The sequence below is a fragment of the Phytophthora cinnamomi genome (genome assembly GCF_018691715.1).
Source record: "Phytophthora cinnamomi strain GKB4 chromosome Unknown Contig108, whole genome shotgun sequence".
Lineage (NCBI taxonomy): Eukaryota > Oomycota > Peronosporomycetes > Peronosporales > Peronosporaceae > Phytophthora > Phytophthora cinnamomi.
In genome coordinates this window covers 24,792-46,111 of record NW_027151041.1, presented here as the reverse complement: position 1 = coordinate 46,111, position 21,320 = coordinate 24,792, and the positions used below count along the sequence as shown (strand labels likewise).

The 21,320-nt window shown below is 58.9% G+C and overlaps 10 protein-coding genes across 10 annotated transcripts; 6 read left to right on the top strand and 4 right to left on the bottom strand.

Annotated features, from left to right (window-relative positions):
- Positions 1–510: 510 nt before the first annotated feature.
- IUM83_15096 (uncharacterized protein) lies at positions 511–1,830 on the top strand (the record flags this gene model as incomplete). The annotated part of the gene is made up of 1 exon (XM_067939885.1): positions 511–1,830. One exon carries the CDS (start codon positions 511–513, stop codon positions 1,828–1,830), a length of 1,320 nt encoding a protein of 439 aa, XP_067782298.1.
- Positions 1,831–2,064: 234 nt separating this feature from the next.
- Positions 2,065–2,466, bottom strand: IUM83_15095 (50s ribosomal protein l24; the record flags this gene model as incomplete). The annotated part of the gene is made up of 1 exon (XM_067939884.1): positions 2,065–2,466. The coding sequence occupies one exon, from the start codon at positions 2,464–2,466 to the stop codon at positions 2,065–2,067; it is 402 nt and encodes a 133-aa protein (XP_067782299.1).
- Positions 2,467–3,074: 608 nt separating this feature from the next.
- Positions 3,075–5,146, top strand: IUM83_15094 (putative protein kinase; the record flags this gene model as incomplete). The annotated part of the gene is made up of 7 exons (XM_067939883.1): positions 3,075–3,153; positions 3,256–3,409; positions 3,495–3,689; positions 3,771–3,886; positions 3,964–4,149; positions 4,221–5,008; positions 5,081–5,146. 7 exons carry the CDS (start codon positions 3,075–3,077, stop codon positions 5,144–5,146), a joined length of 1,584 nt encoding a protein of 527 aa, XP_067782300.1.
- A 2,566-nt stretch (positions 5,147–7,712) lies between these two features.
- Positions 7,713–8,108, bottom strand: IUM83_15093 (putative C2 domain-containing protein; the record flags this gene model as incomplete). The annotated part of the gene is made up of 1 exon (XM_067939882.1): positions 7,713–8,108. The coding sequence occupies one exon, from the start codon at positions 8,106–8,108 to the stop codon at positions 7,713–7,715; it is 396 nt and encodes a 131-aa protein (XP_067782301.1).
- A 1,611-nt stretch (positions 8,109–9,719) lies between these two features.
- On the top strand, positions 9,720–10,475 carry IUM83_15092 (putative C2 domain-containing protein; the record flags this gene model as incomplete). Its single annotated transcript, XM_067939881.1, has 1 exon — positions 9,720–10,475. One exon carries the CDS (start codon positions 9,720–9,722, stop codon positions 10,473–10,475), a length of 756 nt encoding a protein of 251 aa, XP_067782302.1.
- Positions 10,476–10,911: 436 nt separating this feature from the next.
- On the bottom strand, positions 10,912–13,167 carry IUM83_15091 (Hsp70-like protein; the record flags this gene model as incomplete). Its single annotated transcript, XM_067939880.1, has 3 exons — positions 10,912–11,067; positions 11,150–13,015; positions 13,126–13,167. 3 exons carry the CDS (start codon positions 13,165–13,167, stop codon positions 10,912–10,914), a joined length of 2,064 nt encoding a protein of 687 aa, XP_067782303.1.
- Positions 13,168–13,337: 170 nt separating this feature from the next.
- Positions 13,338–14,237, top strand: IUM83_15090 (uncharacterized protein; the record flags this gene model as incomplete). Its single annotated transcript, XM_067939879.1, has 1 exon — positions 13,338–14,237. One exon carries the CDS (start codon positions 13,338–13,340, stop codon positions 14,235–14,237), a length of 900 nt encoding a protein of 299 aa, XP_067782304.1.
- Positions 14,238–15,704: 1,467 nt separating this feature from the next.
- IUM83_15089 (CCT domain) lies at positions 15,705–17,021 on the top strand (the record flags this gene model as incomplete). The annotated part of the gene is made up of 1 exon (XM_067939878.1): positions 15,705–17,021. The coding sequence occupies one exon, from the start codon at positions 15,705–15,707 to the stop codon at positions 17,019–17,021; it is 1,317 nt and encodes a 438-aa protein (XP_067782239.1).
- A 353-nt stretch (positions 17,022–17,374) lies between these two features.
- On the bottom strand, positions 17,375–18,734 carry IUM83_15088 (Aspartate aminotransferase; the record flags this gene model as incomplete). Its single annotated transcript, XM_067939877.1, has 3 exons — positions 17,375–18,293; positions 18,347–18,525; positions 18,603–18,734. The coding sequence occupies 3 exons, from the start codon at positions 18,732–18,734 to the stop codon at positions 17,375–17,377; spliced, it is 1,230 nt and encodes a 409-aa protein (XP_067782238.1).
- Positions 18,735–20,591: 1,857 nt separating this feature from the next.
- IUM83_15087 (Histone H1) lies at positions 20,592–21,146 on the top strand (the record flags this gene model as incomplete). The annotated part of the gene is made up of 1 exon (XM_067939876.1): positions 20,592–21,146. One exon carries the CDS (start codon positions 20,592–20,594, stop codon positions 21,144–21,146), a length of 555 nt encoding a protein of 184 aa, XP_067782243.1.
- Between the last annotated feature and the right edge of the window lie 174 nt (positions 21,147–21,320).

Here is a 21,320-nt window from a genome sequence, read left to right as displayed (position 1 = left end):
ACTCCAGCTACAACCGCTCCGACAGAGGCACCCACAGCAGTTCAAGTTACTGAAAGCCCGACTCCAGCACCGACTCCAGCGCCGACTCCAGCACCGACCCCAGCACCGACCCCAGCACCGACTCCAGCACCGACCCCAGCACCGACTCCGGCACCGACTCCGGCACCGACCCCAGCACCGACTCCGGCACCGACTCCGGCACCGACTCCGGCACCGACTCCAGCACCGACTCCAGCGCCGACTCCAGCGCCGACTCCGGCACCTACGCCGACAACTGCTACCCCTGAGGTGACCACTTCACCTAAAACCCCTCAACCGGTAGCGTCTTCAAGCGCCTCAGGTTCATCGACAGGTCCCTCGGACTCGACCTCGGGGAGTGCATCGTCAAGCGCGACGAACTCTTCTGATGGCGGCAGTACCGAGTCGCCGACCAACACGTCTTCGAGTGCGACCCAGTCTTCAGGCGACAGGAGTGCGGATAAGTCGACCGGTGGCTATGCATCGGGAGAACTGCCGCTTTCTCCGATCAACTCCGACGGCAGCACCAACGCCGAGGCGCAGCAGCACAGTAAGGATTCGGACCCGACCAACGCCTCCACTTCCTCCGGAAAATCCGAGTCTCTCGGCGGCTGGAAGCTCGCTGCGGTCGTTGTCGGTGTCGTGGGCGCTGTGGTTGCAGCCGTCTTCTTCGTGCACGCGCGTCACGTGCGCATGGCGGCGGCCAGCAAGCGCTCCCGTGGCAGCTCGGAGCAACGCGCGCTGGACTCGTTCTTCCGCCAGAACCGCGTGACTGTGCCGCGCGAGACCGGTGGATCGTCGTCAAACAATTTCGTCTCGGACCCGCTCACTCCGCGGGACGAGATCGCTGTGACCATGCCGTCCAACAACCAGCAGGCACACGTTGTCGCCGGAGCAGCAGCTCTAGCGTTCAACAGCAGGAATCGGCCTGGCAGCGGTGCAGGCTCAAGTGCGAGTATCGAGACCCCGACAGAAAGCTACCACGGCAACAACGACTACGACTCGTTCACAGGCAACGCGCCGTCAATGGTGTCGGTAGCGTCCTCGGGTGCGTTCGGGAAACACTCGGAGTTTTCCGAGAGCAGCTCTCTCGGCAGCATTGCGCCGTCGGCCACGTCCAGCCAGCGATCCGCGCAGGTTCCAGGCTTCCCGACTCGTCTCGAGACTGTGGCTGCGTCTCAAATTCGCACCTCGAAGCGCGGTTCGTCGGCCGCGTCGTTCGGAGACGCCCAACGAGACACCCAACGCTCGGACCGGTCCAGCAGCGACTTCTCCGTCTTCAACGCGTCCGTGGACGAGGACGAGTTCTACCGCATGAGCACGCAGATCTTCGACGTGTCGGCGTTGCCGGTCACCACGTCGGAGCACTCCGAGCCGCGCGAGAGCGGCGAGAACTACCGGGACAGCGGCATGAGCGACGCGCTGAGCGAGTTCAGCGTAGACGACAGCTACGCCACGGAGCGCATCACGGGCAACAGCTACACCTCGGAGCGCAACACGGAGAACAGCTACACCTCGGACCGCATCACGGAGAACAGCTACACCTCGGACCGCATCACGGAGAACAGCTACACCTCGGACCGGATCACCGAGAACAGCTACACGTCGGACCGCCGGACCGACAACAGCTTCGCCACGAACTTCAGCGTGGACGACAGCTACGCCACGGAGGGCAGCTACGCCACGGTCGACAGCTTCGGCACGCACTCGACGCAGGACACGGACACGGACGACGAGTTCTTCCGCCGCGACTCGGACTCGCTCGTGTTCCGCACCTCCAAGGAGTCCGAGCTCAGCGAGGGCGAGATCTAGAGAGAGAGAGAGTGTGTGTCTGCCCCCAACCAGTTAGACGTTGTCCATAGCCCCCTGTTAACTTAAGCAACCACCTCCACACCGTTCCACCAGCTCCTCCGACCTGTAGTCAACCAACAAGAAGAGGAGAAGAACCTCCGTCAGCAGTAAAACAGAGTCTCTCTCTCTCTGCATTTATCCTCCTCCTCCTTGTAGCCTCTATCTGCTGCTGTGCTCTGACTGACTCCTGTGTATTTAGGCCTCGGCCTCCGCCACGTGCTCCGCAGCCGCCGCCGCGTCGATGGCGGCCAGCGCCTCGCGCACGCGGTCGCGCGTCTTGAGGCCCTTGACGCCCAGCTCGCGCTCGTCCTTGATGCTCAGCAGGTAGTTGTCCAGGCCGCCGCACTTGTCCACGCAGCGCAGCGTGTGCGTCGTCACGTTGAGCCCCACCTTCTCGTCCAGCGCCTCCGAGTAGAGCGTCTTCCACTGGTGGTTCACATTCCAGGCGCGGCGCGTGCGGCGCTTGGAGAACGACACGTTGTTGCCGAACGCCTTGTCGCGCCCGGCGAACAGCCCGCGCTGGGCGCGCCCGGACACGTGCTGGCGCTTGGCCGCGCGCGTGAAGGCCTCGAGGAAGCGCATCGAGGTGGACGCCATGACGTCGCGGATGCCGAAATTGTACGGCGCTCCCGGCCTGTGGCGGTTTGTACGCTTTCTGTCTGAAACGGGCCAGACCGCGTGGTCCAAGTTGCTCCTTGAGGGCCAAGCAACTTGAAATTGGATGTAGAAGCACTAAAATGGCCCGCGTTGCTCGTTAGGGTGTCCTAATTCCTAACTGTACAGTCCTCTTTTAAAAATAGAACTCTAAAAGACTTCTATTTTATTTTCGGGTCCACTGCAGGAATAAATACATCGTCGAATCGGATCGCACTTTCGAAATTAGCAATAAGCAAATGGCTCGATTTTGAAAATCGATAGTCTCTGAAACCGCATCGGACTCCCGAAATTAGGATGGAAACAACCCCCTGCAAGAATCGATACCTTGTCGAATCGAATCGTCCGTAGTGAATTTCGTCCAAGTTAGTAGTTTTTGGCCGGTAAAAATCACTGGAAAGGAATGTCGTACAAGTTGCTGCGTCGAGCGGGTTTCCACGAACTTTCCTCCCTGGTGTGCCGCACACCAGGCTGTATTTCCATAACAGCGCGTGCTGATTCGCGATTCGACGCTGGCCGAGTCAAGTGACGTCGGGCTGAAGCTGATGGCGATGGCGCGTTCGCTGCTGCGGCTGCTGGCGCTGCTCTGCTGCGCGCAGACGCTGGCCGCCTCCGCCTCCAGATCCTCGCGTACGTCCTGCATCCACTCCCTCTCTCCCTCTCCCTCTCTCCGCCGTCTAACCCCACTGCGTCGATCCCCATCGACCGATGGCTTCACTGTCGCGCTCGCAGACGAGAACGTGGCGTCCGAGGCCGACCGCAGGCGCTTCCGCTGGCTGGACGAGGGCGCCACCGCCTCGGCCACAGTGCGCGAGTGGGGGCAGCAGCAGAGCTTCTGCTTCTTGGAGAACTCGTCGCTGCACGTGCGCATGGACCCGCTCAACAGGTGAAGCAGCGCGAACGCAGCGTTTGTTTGCAGTGCAAAGTGGCGGGGAGGTGGAGTGCTGACTGGGTGCAATTGTGGGCTGCAGTACGCTGCAGCCGGCGCTGATCCAGACTCTGGGCCAGTCGCGGGAGGCGCAGGCGCTGTTCAACCTGACCAACGCCACGCTCTCGTACCTGCAGACGGCTGCGTGGCCGCTGCGCCCGTTCTTCTGGGCCTGGAGCGAGCTGCGTGTGGTGGTGCGCAGCCCCAACGTCGACCAACTGAGCTTCACGTTCGCGCGGTAGGAGGCCGCTGTCTTTTCCTGGATGGGTGGGTGGGTGGGGTGGATACTTATTTTATTGTACGTTTGGTGGGGATGCAGGACGCCGGGGCTGTTGTGTCGCAGTGTGTTGAAGGCGGCACACCTGACGCCGGCGCTGGAGCAGTTTGTGCCCCCGTATGTGGTCGACGCGGCGGAAAACTTCCTCTACGTGGCCTGTACGTGGTGTCCGCTGCTTGCAATTGCAAATTGTTGTCGTTGCTTTTTGGTTGTGCTGACGATGTGTGTGTGACAGCCAAGCTCGTGTGCGAGAACTGTGTGGGAGGCTGCCCGCTCGAATGCAGAACTGGTGAGGGCGAAGACGCTTGCATGCTGGAGCTCAGCCCGTATCACGCTCCGTGCATCACGGTGACCGGGCCCCCGCAGCCGTTCATCTCGACTTCGACGCCACAGTTCAATTTTGATTTCACGTTCTTCACATGTGAGCGACGCTGGTTGCGACTATGTCGAAAAGGGCTATGCTGATCGAGTATGTTCTTGTACGTGTTGTAGATTTGTCGTGGGTGTACGCGCAGAACTTCTTCCTGGGTCTGCTATTATTTTATCTATCGGAGTGGCTGTCCCGCTCGCGCGCCTTCCACTACATGCTGGGTGCAGCGGTTGGCGTATTTTTCTCGGCACTTCTGGCCCTCTACATTTTTCAGCGTCAGGCTCGGAATACTACCAAGATGCTTCCTGGTGCACAGCTCGTGTCGTCCCTCGCGTCAGTGGCTACGGTAGCGGTGCCGGTGACGGGCTTCGTTGTTATGCCGAACTTATATCGCCTCGGATCGTGGGCAATTTCGTACCTCGTCTACTTGTGGAATCGCGAGGTTCTGTTTGGTATCCCCCACCTTGGCAAGATCTATTTCGCCTTTTTCGCTTTCTTCGGGTGTGTGCTGGTGTGGTGGTATCAGTGGGGAGCGTCGGCAAAGTCAGGGACGGAGCCGCAGGATGAAGAGGAGGTCGAGGAAATTGGCGTCTTGGACGACGAGCTTCCTCCTCCGACAAGCCTGCAGCTTATCATTTCGCGTTCGCTGAAGCTAGTGGGCATGACGTTGCTCTTTTACAGCACGTCTTCAACAGAAGCCTCACTCTTGATTATTCTTCTCGTGTCGCTCACTCGCGTCTTCGAGATTATTGCAACCATCGCGTACTTCTGGTACCATTTTGAGAAGCCCGGCCGCCACAGCGCCCTCATTTCGAAGAAGGAGTACGAAAAGCAAGGGCAAACAGAAACCGAGAAGGCGTTGGCCCAGTTGCAGAAGTATCTCAAGGAGAACCCGGACGAGCTGGACAAGGTCCGTGAGGACAACGAGATACGCCTTCGGCGGTTCACTAGAGGTCGCAACCATCTGGACGTGGCCACACAGGAGTCTATGCTTTCACGCCAACGCAACCAGAGGCGGTCATTCTGGTCTTACTGCTCCATTCAGTAGTTCAGTGGTAGGAAATAGAGAAGTGGGAACGATGAGCGAACCCGTTGCAGCACACGAGCGCGATCAAATGCAAGACAAAACTAGGTACGCTGTCTCGACGATGTTAATTAAGCCTTGGAGTGGTGTGTATGTCTGACAATAATCTTTGTTTTCCTGCCGTAGATGATACAAATGCTGCAAACAAAATCCACTTGCTGTGGTTGTCTTGAATTACGCACTACATGGATTCGTAAGACCGATCGGTTCAATCAATTCGCTGCTCTCACGTCTTCAGTGCCTCGGGTCTCTTTCGTTTGTTGCCAGGTGTTCATTCAGCCGAGCTTCAGGATGGAATGTGGCCGCGGCTTCGAGTCCAATAAAACCCACCAGATACTACCGGCACGGCATCATGCTGCACCTCGTTGTTTTCCGACTTGAATGAAGGTTTGTCTTCGGAAGCCGATTCGCCTTCATCGTTCGTGATCCCGTGGACTCGAGATTCACGACGGATGGTTTCCTGCAGTCGCTGCCACGAGTAACCAGCACGACTGGAAACTGCAGTAGGTCTGTTGTCTTCAGACCCGCACCGCCAAGTCGGTTCCGAGTTGAATGTGTCCAGCCATTCTCCATCAAACAAGTGTTGAGGGTGGTTCGTTGCTCGTTCGGCACGGCCAAACGTAGCAACTGGCCTGCGGATCGGTGGGATCGGTTGGTAGCGGCGCAAGATGCCTGGACGATTGACCATCAACATCGTGTTAATCGGTGGAAGTAGTCGGCGCGGAGGCAGTGTGAGTGCTGGGATCGGTGATCGTGCTTCAGGCCATGACGGCGGCTTGAACGGGCAGTAGCTGCAGTCGACGACAGCGCTACAGGTTGAGCGTGAGATGCCATCTTACTCCTGCTGCTCGCTGTCGATGCCGTGGATCTCCCGCCGTGAGCGAAGCAGAACCCACCTTTGCGCGCAGTGGTCGTGCAGCCTTCGAAGACACATCGCTTCCCGCCGCCATGAGCAATGCAGCGGCCTCGACTCACCGCACTATTCGCACAGCCTTCGACCACGCATCGGCGTCCACCACCGTGAGCCTTGCAGAGTCCGAGCCTCTGGGCGCTGCTCGTGCAGCCTCTGACCGTGCACCGCTTGCCACCGCCGTGTGCGATGCAACGTCCGCCAGTCTTCGCGCTGCTGGTGCAGCCTTCGACCGCGCATCGGCGACCACCTCCATGAGCTCGGCAACGTGCACCGCTTACAGCACTGCTAGTGCAGCCGGGTACTTGGCACCGATGTCCTCCTCCGTGCGCGATACAGAGACCACCTTTCTTGGCGCTTGACCCGCAGCCTGCTCGCTGGCAACGTCCTCCGCCGCCGTGAACGTAGCAGAGGCCTCGGCTTTGGGCACTGCTAGTACAGTCCGTCACCTGGCAGCGGCGACCTCCTCCGTGCGTACGGCACAGGCCGCCCGAAGCTACGTGCTTGTTGCAGCCCGGTTCGCTGCATTTCCGTCCACCGCCATGCTGCACGCAGAGCCCTTGGCTCACCGCGCTGCTCGAACACCCTGAGGAATCCCGGCATCGGCGGCCTCCACCATGAGCGACGCACAACCCGCCGGAAACAGCGTGCTTCATGCAGTCTGGAGCACGGCAGCGAGTGCCTCCGCCGTGCGTCGGGCACAAGCCTCGACTTCGAGCAGCATTGGTGCAGTCCGAGACGCTGCAAACTTTTCCTGCAGCGATCTGGTTCAACTCGTCGTCTCCATCTTCTTCTTCTTCTTCTTCAGCGTAGCGCTCTTGCTCGCCATCGTCGTCTGTCTCCGAAGTGCTCGGAATCTCCGGCGACCACATCTCGGAGCTGTCGTTCTCGTCTTGCGAGTACGATGCCGCGTGAAGAAGTTCCCCGAACTTGGGGACGTCGTGCGTGGCATGTTTCTTGACGATTTCGCCGCCTCCAGTTGAGAGCGACGCCGCCTTTCTCTTCATGCTGCCGGCGTTAGTTGTTTTGCTCCGGCTCGGCTTCTGGAAGCTCGACGCCTTGGGCTCCGATGCCGCCGTTGGATCGGAACTGCGAATGAGTCCGCGAAAACAGCAATGGAGAGCTGCTCGAAAGCGGCAAAAAAGCTGGGTGGGGGAGCGACGTGCGTGGCAGCCGTAGCGCCGATGGAGGCGCCGAACCATCGACGGAAAGCGCCCTGGGACCCGGCGAGAGCGCAGCTTCCCGTCCACGACGAAGAAACCACGAGCGCGGCGAGATGGCTAGCGACCTGGTGGGTTGCGTCTGTCTGGCGCCGGCGCTGGCTTGCTTCGAGCGAACTCGGGCGAGAAAAGCTTCCTCCTCGTCCCGGATGCCACACACACCGCCATCGTTGACAGGTCTCGACCAGCAGCACCACCAAAAACGACAAGAAGCACTTTCCGCGCAAGTCCCAGCTCGAGTAAAAAACAAAGCCCTTGTCGTCGCCAGAAGCTCTGCTTGTCACTGCAGCCGCTCGCCAATTCAACGGCGGGTTGTATGTACATGAACAAAAGGGGAGACTCGATTCGATCGTTATGAGCACCTCACCTACCTACACGTCCCGAGTCGTCGTCGGTGGGCCTAGTCCTCCTTCTCCAGCTTGATCTCGAGCATGATGGCGCTCTTGCGCTTCTGCTTGGCGAAGGCGGCGGGCGTCTCGAGCTCGTACATGAGCACCTCGGACTCGGGCTTGTCCTGCAGCGCGGCCAGCGGGATGGTGCACGAGCCGATCTTGTCGTCCTTGGAGATGCGGTCGTGGTCGAACACCTGCACGTCCAGCACGGCGCTCTTGGGGTCGTCGGCGATGAAGGCGAAGGTCTCCTCCGGGTCCCACTCCGGGTTCAGGTTGGCCGGGATCATGGAGCTCTTGCGCTCCGTGTTGGCCAGCTTGAAGACCACGTACGGGTCGCTCTTGCCGTTGAAGTCGGCGGACGGCAGGTCCACGGCCTTGACGAGCGTCACGTGCACGGCGTACATTGCGGAGAGGGGGGGGGGGCGGACTGCGAGAGGATACAGTAGTGGGGGGCGGACTGCCGACGATTGCTGCGGAGCTTGAGCTTTTCACAAGTGAACGACCGACGTGCGTCAGCTCGCGAAAGGCAAGTGGTCCACACCACGGCCAGAGGGAATGCGGACATGTGGTGGGGAGCCGAGTGCACCGAAACACCTGCAAGCGACTGCTGTTAGGAAGAGCTCCTTCCACGCCGCGCGCAATGCTGCTACTACTTACACTTTAAGGTGTCTTTTTACCTTATTTCTTGCAGTGCATGGACTCCATGCCATGGACCGATGCTTCAAACTTTGCATGCACCATCACTAGCGCGAATATCGTATAGGGCACCTACCAAGGTGGAGAAAATGACTTTTACTTCCCAATAATGCCGTACGCTTTCTTCAAGTAAGATGCTGCTTTTCTCCAAGGGTGGAGCTTACAATCTATTTTACCCAAGTTCCCGAGCAATAACATACTTTTAAGTATTGTGGAGAGAGGTCAAAATGATAGGCCTGTTTACATGTATTTCAATGGAGGAAGCGATGCTTCACACTTTGTAAACACCATCGCAAGACGCGTCATGCACACCTCCGCCAAAATGATCGTTTACTTTCGTAAAGAGCCGAGGGTGGTGCAAAATCGTACCGTTATCGGGAGGCCCAGGTTTTGACAATTCGGAGAGGCATCGCTATGGCACCTCAGTTACGTTCTCGGCCGTGAAGCGCCGGGCTAGGTTGTGTGAAGCAAGGTGAACCTTTTCACCCATCGACAGGCCCGACGCTGATACAAAAAGAGCGTTCATTAATCTCTCGAAGCAACTGCAAGCGTGCCTAACAATCTTACAGACCAGCAGTGTGACCGGCAGGCCGCAACGACCCAACAGCAAAAAACGAGCGCCATGTGGACCCAAATGCCGCCGCCGCGGTTTTCAAAGCGTTTCCTGCCCTGAATCTGGGTTGACAGCGACGGCCATTGCAGCCTCTGGACCGAAAGAAGGGAACGGAGCCCTCCGGCGCGATTGCGAGTGGCAGCTCGTCTTGCCCGCGCCCGCAATCACGTCGAGACCATTGCGCCGAGCTATCGTGCGGTCGACAGTCTTCGTTGAGACAGGAAATCAGACGCTCGCGAAAAAGCGACGAGAATGACTGCACCGACACCCCAGCCACAGCAAAGACACCGTCGCCTTCCGACGGGTACACACACTGGTCGCCAGGGTGAACGGGGTTGTGCTCAAGCTCCAGCCTGTAGTTGAAGCTGTGATCAATAGGTCCGACGCCGAAAATCCACACCTTCTCGTCCGGATAGCGCCGGATAATCGATCTGGGTACAAACGCCGCATGTCTCAACGCCGAATGCCGTCTCACGATTGGGCAAAACACCGAAAATTGCGCGTCGCCAGTTGGTGGAAAATGCGTCTTCGATTTGTTATACCGCGCGCTCACGAGGAGGCGACATATCATGCCCCGCAGCATCAGTCGCACTCTGTATCTCGACCGCGCGGACGCAGCAGCACAGCACAGCGGCTAATACTGTAAAGCTCTCTTCCAGCGCTCCACACACACACGCACACACTCCTCCATAGACACGCAGCGGCCATGAGCACGATGCACACGCTGCAGGTGACGCTGGTGCGCGCGGGCGACCTGGCGGCCAGCGACTTCGGCTTCATGGGCATCGGCGGCAAGAGCGACCCGTACGTGGTGTTCAAGGTGGGGCGTCTGAGCCAGAAGAGCTCCGTGGTGCAGAGCAGCCTGAACCCGCGCTGGGAGCCGGCCGAGACCTTCCAGTTCCAGGTGGACCGCCCCAAGGAGAAGTGCCTCGAGGTGCACGTGATGGACTACGACCGCTTCATGAAGGACGACTGCATCGGCAACGCCAACATCGCGCTGGCCCCGTTCCTGGAGAAGAAGCAGTCCGAGGTGGTGTCCTACGAGCTGGAGGTGCCCCCCGACTACGACAAGCAGAAGCGCAAGTCCGTGCTCTTCCTCGAGATCAAGGTCACGCCCAACGAGCAGGTGGACCAGGTGCTCGAGCTCTGGGAGAACCAGCGCTACCACATCGTCAAGAAGTGGACCACGGACACGCACATCGCCGGCTCCACGGAGCGCAAGCGATGGAGCTCCGTCACGGACGCCAACATCTCGTCCAACGCCTTCGAGGACGTGGCCCCCAAGGTGCCCAAGCACCTGCAAGCCGAGGGCTGGACGCTCGACGTGTCCCAGGGAGACGACAACGGCTGGATCTACGCGCCGTCCTTCTCCGGCCCGTGGCAGAAGGACCCGTTCACATTAGCCATGGTGCGGCGACGCAAGTGGATCAACAGGTGCACAGCCCCCGGCGACAATCAATAAGGAGAGGATGGATAGAAGTCCAGGCGTTGGTTTCATCCACCGATCGATCGATCGATCGCCCTTCCTCGCGTAAAGGAGGAAACGATTTACTATCCAGCGCATTGAGGCCGAGAATCGGTGCGCTTGAACGCTTTTCTGGACGGAGAAGAGCGCGACGACGACGTGATGAAGGAGGCACAACGGCGCAACAACAGTGACGACCGGAATGAATTGGGCGCGTGTTGTGAGCTGAGCTGTGAAGTGAAGCAGCAGGTAAAAAACCAAGTGCGAGCACAAGCACAAGCTTGGAAAGGATCTAAAGGCTGCAGTTTGTGTTGGTGCTGTGTGCTTCCGAGTTTTTAGGGAAGAATGATATCCACTTCAGTTCGTTTTACGGGCTTCATCTTTCTCATTCTCTATTGCTGTAGTTCGCCTCATCTTGATCTCACGACGGCGTTTACGCGAAGGCCTTGCTCCACATCTTCTTCTCCTTGTCGAGCTGGCGGCGAAGACGCAACTTCAGGCGCTCGTCCAGCTTGACAACAGCACGGTCCTGCGGGGCAAGGACCAGAGCCGCCTTGACGTCGTCGGCCGCGAGTTCCAACTTGTTCTCCTTCTCGTACGCCACAGCGCGACGGTAAAGGGCCTTGACGCTCTTCGCGTCCAAAAGCCAGCGCCTCGTTGCAGTTGGAAACAGCCTTGGAGTAGTTCTCCATCTTGAGGTAGCACTGCGCAAGGTTAAGGTACAGGCTCAGCTTGATCGCGTTCACCTCCTCCTTGTCGGCCTCGGTAAGGTCGAAGAACTTCGAGGCGTGCGTCAGAGCCTTCACGTAACGCGCAGCGGCGTGCTTGTGGTTGCCGTCACGGAAGAGCTCATTGCCCTCCTCTTTGTTCTTGACCACCATGCGCATGCGCTCGGGCTTCTTGAGCTTACGCGTGTCGTGGTCTTCGTCGCCGCCCTCGGCCTGACGCTCAGCTTCAGCCTTCTGTGACTCCAGCTCAAGTTGCTGCTCCAGCGCACGCTCGTCGGCCTCCACAGCAGAGAAGTATGCCTCGCAGGCAGTCCGCACCTCGGTTTCGATCTCCTGGTGCTTGGTCTTGATCGCGTCGAGCGTGGCAGCCTCCGCTTCCTCAGAGTAGATCCAGTCCTCAGCAGCATCCAGCAGAGGGTTCAGCTTGGACGAGTCGAGCTTGTCTCCGTGCTTGCCGCTGCTCTTCGAGCGCATTTCGTAAACGAACGCCTCGATGGCATTGCGTTCATGAGCGATCGCTGCCAGCTCAGCATCACGAGCCTGGAATTCCTGCTCCAGGGCCACGTAGCGAGCCAACTCCGCAGCGTCTTCCTCAGAGTCCGCAGGAGCTGCAGCAGCCTCAGCAGCTACCTCACTGGAAAAGGCAGCACCCAAAGCCACAGCGGTAGTTGAATCCAGCATCCGGCCGATGAGATCAGCGGTACGCTGCTGCTCGGCAGGGAAGGCAGCGATGATAGCCTCCTGCACAAACGGGATGCGAGTGCCACCGCCCACGATTTCCACCGACGCGATATCAGCGCTGGGAACGCTCTCCTTCGCAGTCTCCAAGGCCTTCTGCAGCATCTCCGTGACACGAGCACGTTCAGCGGCGCACAACTCCTCGAACACGCTGCGCGAGATCGAAATGTTGACATCCTTCTCAGGGGCGAGGTTCTCCACGGTCACGCTAGCCTCGCCAATGGTAGACAACAGCTTCTTGAGCTTCTCGCACGCTTGGAACAGGCGCTTGCCCCCCTTCGAGTGGAGCGCCACAGTCAATTGGTGCTTAGTCTGCACCTCCTTCTGGAAGTGCTCAAAGAGACGGCGGTCAAGCGTCTCGGCGCCGAGTTCCACATCAGCCTCCGTCGCCAGCAGCGTCTCGCCAGTCGGCGTGAGCTTCACCACCGCAACACTGGTGCTGGTGTGGCCCATGTCCACAATCGCAATGTGACGAACAGTCTCAGCCGCCATGGCAGCATCGCCATCGGCATCCGACGCCGCGGGGGCTTCCACGGGGTGCTTGCGGTGGAAGCAGCGGGCCAGTGCCGCATCGCGCGAAATGATCGCCAGGCTCGGGATGCCCGCAATCTTAGCAGCCAAACGCACCGCGCTCTTCTCCCCGTCACCCCACACTGAAGGCACCGCCAGCGTCACATGGAACGTCTCATCTTGGAAGCGCTTCTTCATCTGCGTGGCCAGGTTGGCGAATAACATGCCCGTGAGCTGCTCCACCGTGAACTGCGTCTTGCTGCCATCCTTGCCGTAGTCCACCGTGGCCACCACACAGCCAGCCTCGTTCACCTCGAAGGTGGCTTGGTGTCCGGGCAGACGCTCGAGCTGCTGCTGCACGTCCGCCAGTTGGCGCTTGCCCACGAGTCCGGACAGGAAGCTGATGGTGTTGCGAGGGTTGGTGCTGGACGACAGCACGGCCGACTCGCCTACCAGGCGCTCCTCGCCCTTGAAGGACACCAGCGTGGCTGTGGTCATGGCTCCGAGTTCATTGAGCACCACGTCGCCCGTGCTTTCGGCCACTACGCAGCGTTGCGCGCCCTGCGGTAGTAACAACCGTAAAGCATGGAATTAGTCGGTGAATTGGGCGAGTTAGAGCGCCCGGGAGCCACTGTTAGGATTGCAAGGCGACGGAGAAGCAGACCACGTACGAAGTCGACGCCGAACACGCGCGGGGGCTGCGTCGTCGCCATGGGATCAGTCCGTCGAGGTGTGGAGGAGGGCAGTTGCGAATGTGATCTGGAATACTCTATTCCGTGTTCTGTACACAAATGTACCCATATTAAATCTTGACCATCACTCACCAAAAAAAGGCAAGTCGCAGTTCGGCGCTGCTCACTTGTCAACTTGCTAGAAGCTCGCCATGATCGATACTACCAGCTCGCCAACGGAGGAGACGGCCTCGAGGCTAGTGTCGGTGCTGGAGACGTTTGCGAGAAGAGGGGCTTCCTCTGAAGAGCTCGAGTACACCGCGGAGCTCTTGATCGCGACAGCGGGGGAGGAAGACTCGACCCAGGACAGAGCCAAGCTCACCGCCGCCTTCGTCGAGGTGCTGGAGGAGATGGAGTTCCTGGATGCAGGCCAGTTGCCAGCAATTGCAGAGCAGGTTGTTGCTGTGGTTCTAGGCGGCGAAGACGACGATAGTGGGGAGGAGCAAGAGAGTCACGCCAGTAGGAGACGACGCCTGAGGCGAGAGAGGTTGGAGACTCAGTTTGCCCTTGGCAAGAGCTGTCTCGTGGTGCTGAAGGAGGACGAGGCTTGGCACCCGGCTCGTATTACGAAGCACATTGGGGAGAAGGAGGACAGTGACAGCGAAGAAGGCAGTGCCGTGGATGATGACCGGCCGATTGAGGTCGAGGTGGAGTTTATCGAGTTTGGCAAGAAGCAGATTGTCAGGGAAGACGAGGTGGTGCTGGATGAAGATGTTGCTGGTCGTGAAGAGGAGGAGGATATGACCGGTCTGTGCGAAATGTGTGAGCGGCCTATGAATTTGACGGCGCACCACGTGATCCCTCGCGTCACGCACTCCAAGTATCTGCGCAAGGGTTATACGAAAGAGTTCCTAAACACGTGCATTATGATCTGCCGCCAGTGCCACAGCAAGATCCACTCGGTCGAAGACAACAAGACGCTCGCGCGCGAGTACAATACGCTGGAGAAGATTATGCAACACCCGAAGATTGTCGACTGGGTCGCGTACGCGCGGAAGCAGAAGGCTCGCGTGAAGCCGCGGAAGAAGAGCAAGTGGCCCGTCGGCAAATGAGCTAGTCCAGCATTGCAAAGGAGATCGCTGGACCATCGGATGGTATCCAGTCGTGTCCTCAAGAGGCGTGCACACATGTATATTTCCAACGATTTTATCACTTGACATGGCCTCGATTTGACACAAATTCTGGTGACTGACTCATAGCATCGATGAGAGGGCTGTTTCCGGTGAATCCTTACCGAGTAGCCGGCAACAACCATAATCTGCTGTCGCCGCAGCGATCTCGGCATGGTGTCGGCCCGACACCGTCGGGTAGCTTCTTGGCAAGACGGTGCAGCATGCAGTTTCGAGGGAATCTGAGGCGCTTTTTTCAAGAACCACATCCGCTCAGCTGAGGAAGTCACGCGGCTCTATGAGATTCCAGGCCATAGAGTCGACAAAGATCGAGTTGATGATCGGGTCGCCGCGAATGAAACTTCAACATGTATTATCGCAGTTGTCGCCAGCAATATTGGGTTTAGCCAAGTCAGCGACGCGGGGGCGGCATCCACCGTGTACCTGCGTTTCCGCGACCGAGCATACCGAACGAGTGGCGGGAAGAAGGCATCTTCACAGTTTCATACCCACACGACACGCGCGCTGGCAGCGCCGCTGGAACTTGCAGTGGTAGCTGCCGTTCTGGCAGAGGCTTGGCAGCGGAGACTACGCTTTGTTTGCCGTCTCATGTTGTCAAAGCGCAAACCAGGCGATGAGGACAAACATCACGGTAGCCATGAAACCTGGCAATGAGGGGCCCAAGCATCACGGTAGCGATAAAGCCCGCAGCGCATACATGTACTCTATCGAGACTCGATTCAGGCCTCGGGCACGGACATCCGAGCCCAGTAATGTTGCAGCTGCGCAGCCTACAGTTACGCAGGACCATTCCCGTGATGCTCACTTATACTCGCTTTCACTATTTCATCGTTCGCGCAATCCGATTGGCTGACAGCTTCAACTAGGATCCGATCTGGGATCTTGACTCTGACAAGCATGGCCAAGCACGGTTGCCCCGCGTTTGGCCATGCCGCAATGCTGCGATACTTGCAGTCTATAATGCCATAGAATTGATATAGTCTACATTCTGGATAGAGTGCCATCCTCGCGTCCACCAGGGCGTCGTATTGCGTAGTACGCAGCAGAGGGAGGGAGGTCTCGAGATTCTGTGCGCGACGTTTCAAGAGTGCACCAAGGCGACTTCAATCTGGATCGCGGCAGGATATGCTGGCCGGAGCCCAGCCATCCGTTGGTTCGCAGCCGTCGCGCTTGAGATCCGAGCGGCGCGGCTCGCACGGGCGAATGTGAGCCCTTAATTTTTGGAATAAGCGTGTGAACCGTCGGCTGCAGTGGCCATAGCTATCGGATCCGCTCCCAGGATGTCATTCTCGAGCACGACGTGTCCCGCGCAAGGCGTCCTCCGCGTGGCCAAGCCCAGGCAACGAACTCTCGACCCCAGCCGCACAATATCTGTTGACTGGCATCGCCATGGATCTGGAGAGCATCGACCCTGTTCACGAAGAGCTGCACCTTGCCGGCAGGGCCAATGCCTCTCCATTTTTCATGAGTTCGAGGGCTCCGACATCGTCGCCGCAGCCCTGGGAGCTGCACGACGTGGATTTCCTATTGCCGGGCCCGGTTGCCGGTGCCACTCGGTCGTTCTTCCAGGACTCGTCGAGGAGGTACTGTCTGAGTCTTCACGAATCGGAGCTCGCATATTCCTCGGAGCTGGACGACTCCACGAAGCCACTTGGTTTTCGCTCGGGTGCCTACTGGCAGGACATGACGCTGACCGATCCAGGCACAATCGAGTTTTCATCCTACCTGGTCGATGATGTCTTCACGGACACTGCGTCAAAGTCGCCACCGTTGAGTAAGTCTTCCGCCAATATAGTGCCCCCTACAAGGCTCCGGGTCGACGCCGCTGCATGCAACAGCAGAGAGAACCGCAGCCACGCCAGTGCACTGCTCAAGGACGACACCTCTGTGGTGTCGCCGACGATGGTGGACAAGAAGATCCTCGTCACAGACAACGACCTCAGGTTGTTCTCGGAGGGTTCTTCGTCCATGGGGAACATGAGAGCACTTCGAGAGCACGAGCCGTCCAGAAAGAGCTCACCGCGCGTGCGCGAAAAGAGTGCTAAGTCAGCGACGCGTGCAAAGCTTGGCTCTTCGCCGGGTGGCCAACCTCAGTCGTCTGCAACGACACCCCGTCAATTGAAGAAGCGCTATACTTCACCAGAGCCTGACTTTGTCGACTACGACGACATCCCAGCCCCAAAATGTGCAAAGGTCTCCGACCAATCGGGCTGGAGTGCACCAAGCATTGACCCCCGTTGGTATTGGGGCCGCTCAGACGGGTTCCATGGCATGCAGCCGAGGTTGGTGAGTCCTGAGACGGTAGCAACAGATCCAGAGCACAACGGTGCCAGCATTTTCCGCTGCATTGTTCACCAAGTCACGGCGCAGCAGCCACTGCAACAACAGCTACCGCTGTACCAGTACCAGCACCACCAGCAGAAAAAGCTGCGCCAGCACCAGATCATGACGTTACCCAAGCGTAAAATCGGCATCTACTCGCCTGCTGAGCGGCGTGAGCGGCTGAAGCGCTTCCACGAGAAGCGAAAGCTTCGCGTGTACCATAAGCGCATCAAGTACGACTGCCGCAAACGGCTCGCCAATTCTTGTCCGCGCATCAAAGGGCGTTTCGTCAGGAAGTCCGAGTACATCCAAGCTAAATGCGGCGACGCTATTTCCCCGGATACGTCGGAGACAGCTTCCAGCTCCGAGGATTGTCTGCTATAAGAAGCGGGCGCATTTGTTGTTTGTGTGTATGCAGCATCTTCATTGAAGTGTACATTTCGTTCAAATACAACATTGCGTGTTATCAGTCTGTCTGTCTTGTCTTAGCAAGCAAGCGTGATTCACGGCAGAACACTGTGCTGTAGCAAATCGTGCCAGCAAGGATGATGTACGAGAAAGCAATCAACACTTGCGAAGGATGGTTCTAACGGCTCAGCCTGTGTATTAGCTGGGCTTGGTCTGTGATCTTTACACCTTTTGCAGCTGCAACAACGTTTCAGCAGCATCCGTGTGGTGGAGGACTTGCCTCATCGCCCACCCGCTTCGCACACATACATGCACGCACGCACGTAGGCTTAAGCGTTCTGCACGACCTCGGCGATCGACTGGGCGAGGTACTCAACGTTCTTGGACGTGACGCCAGCCATGCTGACGCGGCCGTCCTTGGTCAAATAGATATGGTGCTCCTCGATCATGCGCGTCACCTGGGCCTCCGTCAGACCGGTGTAGCAGAACATGCCGATCTGCTCCGTGATGTGGCGCCAGTCCGACTTGACGCCGTTGGCCTGCTCGATCTTCTCGATGGCCGAGCGCAGCGCCGTACGCATCGAGATGATGCGGTCAGCCATGCCCTTGCACTCGCTGTACCACTGCTTCTTGAGCTGGGCGTCCGACAGGATCGTGGACACGATCAGCGAGCCGTGGATGGGCGGGTTCGAGTACATGGGGCGGATGATGATCTTGAGCTGCGACTGCACGCGCTCGGCCTCCTCCTTGCTGGCCGTGACGACGCTCAGCGCGCCCACGCGCTCGCCGTAGAGGCCGAAGTTCTTGGCGTACGACTGCGAGAGGATGATGTTGTGGCCCTCCTTGACGAAGTGGCGGATGGCGGCGGCGTCGCGCGTGGCGTCGCCCGAGGCGAAGCCCTGGTAGGCGCAGTCGAAGAACGGCACGTGCTTCTTGGCCTTCATGACCTCGGCGATCGTCTCCCACTGGTCGATGGTGGGGTCCACGCCCGTGGGGTTGTGCGCGCAGGCGTGCAGCAGGAAGACGGAGCCGTCGGGGGCGCCCTCCAGGTCGTTGAGCAGGCCGGAGAAGTCGAGGCCGCGCGAGGCCGGCTCGTAGTACGTGTAGCGACGCACCTCCATGCCGGCGTTCTTCATGATGGGGATGTGGTTGCCCCACGTCGGGTTGGGCAGGTAGATGGGGTGCCCTCGCCCAGGAACTTGGCGAAGAACTGCCAGCCAGGCGCACGCCGCCCGTGCCGGAGATGGTCTGCACGCCCGTGACGCGGTCGGTCTTGAGGGCTCTCGCAGTCGTCGCCGTACGCGAACTGCAGCGACAGGTCCACGAAGTCCTTCATGCCGGCGATGCCGGCGTACTCCTTGTTCTTGCCGGCGGCCATGATGCGCTTCTCGGCCTCCTGCACGGACGGCAGCACGTACGGCTTGCCGTCGTCGTCACGGTAGGCGCCGACGCCCAGCGAGATCTTGCGCGGGTCGGTGTCCTGTGTATTAGATAGAGGCGGGGCGTCAGACTACGCGATGAGGAGATCTTTGTCCTCTGCTTTGTGGGAGGATTCACCTTGTTGAAGCGCTCGGTCAGGCCGAGGATCGGGTCGGCCGGGCCCATGGGCACGCTGGCCAGCCACTGGCCGGCCGCGGCCTTGGTGGCGAAGCCGCGCGAGGATTGGAGCAAGAAGCGGCGGGCAAGCATGGGCGCTGAGGAGTCGAGGCCGAGGATTTTCGGGAGTGGCCATCTATGGCCGGCGTGCCGCCGCGCCTCCAAGCAAGCCGCTAATCGAGGCAATTACCCACGGTTTAAAACACCCGGGATCTTCCCATCTATCGCCGGAATATCGCCGAGTTAACGTGTATGAGTAGATAAGGGTGTCACGGCCCGTATAGTGATTGCCAACGTCGAGCAGCTTCAGTTGTGACGCGTTGTAGGTGATGAAGTCAATATGCAATTGCGGGTACGTTACTGTGCTGACGGGTGGATTTGCTGTTACTTGAGTCCATTGTCTGAATGGCTTGAAGACACTTGCTCGCCCAATGTGGTTCGTTTACAATTTGCTGTCTCGCTCCGTTGAAGCTGCTTATTGACACGTAATGATTCATAGTCGTTATGGTGGATAAGCATGCTGCTACTGTAGTAATTTCAAGTGATATGCAGCGCACAGGGCGACGGTGTGGTGTAGTTGCTCGTACACAGGTCACTTGCTGCGTCTTTGCAATAAAGCTGCGTGAGCACCAATCTACTGAGATAAATGATACAGCCTTGCATAAAAGCGCGCTCAAGGTTTTAAACGGTGAGCCCTGTTTCTTGCGAGGAGCTTCGTTGGGAAAGCTCATGTGGCAACGCGCAAGCGATGAAGTGGCCAGGGCATTGGCGATGACCTCGCTCGCCGTAGGGGGCATCGACACTTGACCGATATCCTGAACAAAGGCCTCTATAGCATCGCGTGCTGTGTAGTAAAGCACTCGGCGGTTTTCGGCATGGTGTAGGATGGCAGGGCTGAGGCCTCTCCAGTACATAGGGCAGTGAGAAGGAGGAAGGCAGAAGAAGGTTTCCTCGCCGCGCTCTCGGCGCTTGTGCACGAGGCGAGGGGACGAACTGGAGCCTGGGAATGCGCGTGCAGCTCCGTATCGTACTGTTCTGCCCTAGTGCAGTGCTCGATCGAGAAACGGCCGTGTTCATACGGGCCTTTCCTTGCTCCGAAGCGAGGTGTCCGCGATTAGCCCACGCGTGACGGAAATGGGAATGGAAGAAGGGTTTGTTTGACGGGCCCTACAGCGCGCCCCAGACCGAGTTGGTCGATGCGAGTTGCATAGGGGAGGTAGCATACGTCTTGTGTACTCGTATGCAAGTTTTCGTTGTACAATATTGACTATAGCGGCCGTTAGAGCCCCGTCGCCGTTGGCCCCCGCCTGGAAGCTCAATGGGTCAGTATGGGACGGGTGGCATTTATGGGTCAGACCGCGCTAAATGGAGATCGGAAAATCGGGCCGAGACAGCCGTGGCGGGCTCCGAGACGCTGCGCGCCAGCCCGACACGAGCATAACCCCCGTGTGCAGCACGCCACCATCTCGCTGTACACGTGCGCGCGCGGCGCCGGCGCTCGCTGGGGGCCGAGAACGCTCGCGCCGCGTGGCATTCCACGGACTAACTCGGGTGCTCTCTACGTGACCCCCCTCCCTTTGAGCGTCCCTCCATCCCCGTTCAAACAGCCAGTGTATTCACTGGCGTTCCCGACGACCTCGACGAGCGCGCGCGAGGAAGCCGGCGCGTCTCTGCACCGCGGGTCGTGATTGGCGGAGAGGCAAGCCAAAGTTTTCTCCCTGTCTTCGCGAACCGCGCGCTGATTGGCGGAGCTTTGTGAAAAGTGGTTTGAATTTAAGCGCGCGAGTTTCGGGCCCATACAGAGCGCGAGTCACACGCACTTCAACGGGCCTGTCGGAAAGACACGGTGCGACGACTTGAAAGGAGATTTTTGGGCTGAAAAAGCCTCGAACACAACGGAATTTCCCCACTCCAGCTCAAGTCGCACCCCAAGCCCCCAACTTCACCAAGATGCCGTCCGCTCCGTCCACCAAGAAGGCCAACGCCGGTCCCGGCTACTACGACCTCATCAAGGAGGCCGTGCTCTCGCTCAAGGAGCGCTCGGGCTCGTCGCGCCATGCCATCGACAAGTACGTGGCCGCCAAGAAGGGCGCCAGCTACTCCAAGTCGCGCCTGAACATCGCGCTGAAGCGCGGCGTCGAGTCCGGCAAGCTCGTGCCCGTCAAGGGCTCGTTCAAGCTGGCTGCCGAGGAGAAGAAGGTGGCGGCCAAGAAGCCCGCCACCGCCAAGCCCGCCGCCAAGAAGGCCGCCGCCCCGGCCAAGAAGGCTGCCGCTAAGAAGCCCGCCGCTAAGAAGCCGGCCGCCAAGAAGTCTGCTGCCAAGAAGCCCGCCACCAAGAAGACCACCAAGACGGCCAAGAAGACCACCAAGACGGCTAAGAAGCCCGCCGCCAAGAAGGCCACCAAGGCCACCAAGAAGGTGTCGGCCAAGAAGCCCACGACCACCAAGAAGAAAGTGGTGAAGAAGTCGGCGGCCAAGAAGATCACCAAGGCGGCCAAGAAGTAAGCTACGCACGCGCCCAATTCGTTCAGTATGTTACTAGTTTCGTGATCGTCGGCGGCCGCGGACTGGTCTCGTCGCCGTGACAGCCCCCTTTATTCTTATTATTCCCAATGGAATCCTATTCAATTTGCCTTCATTCGCCGCTCCCATGAGTTGAAAGTGCACGTTGCAGGTGAA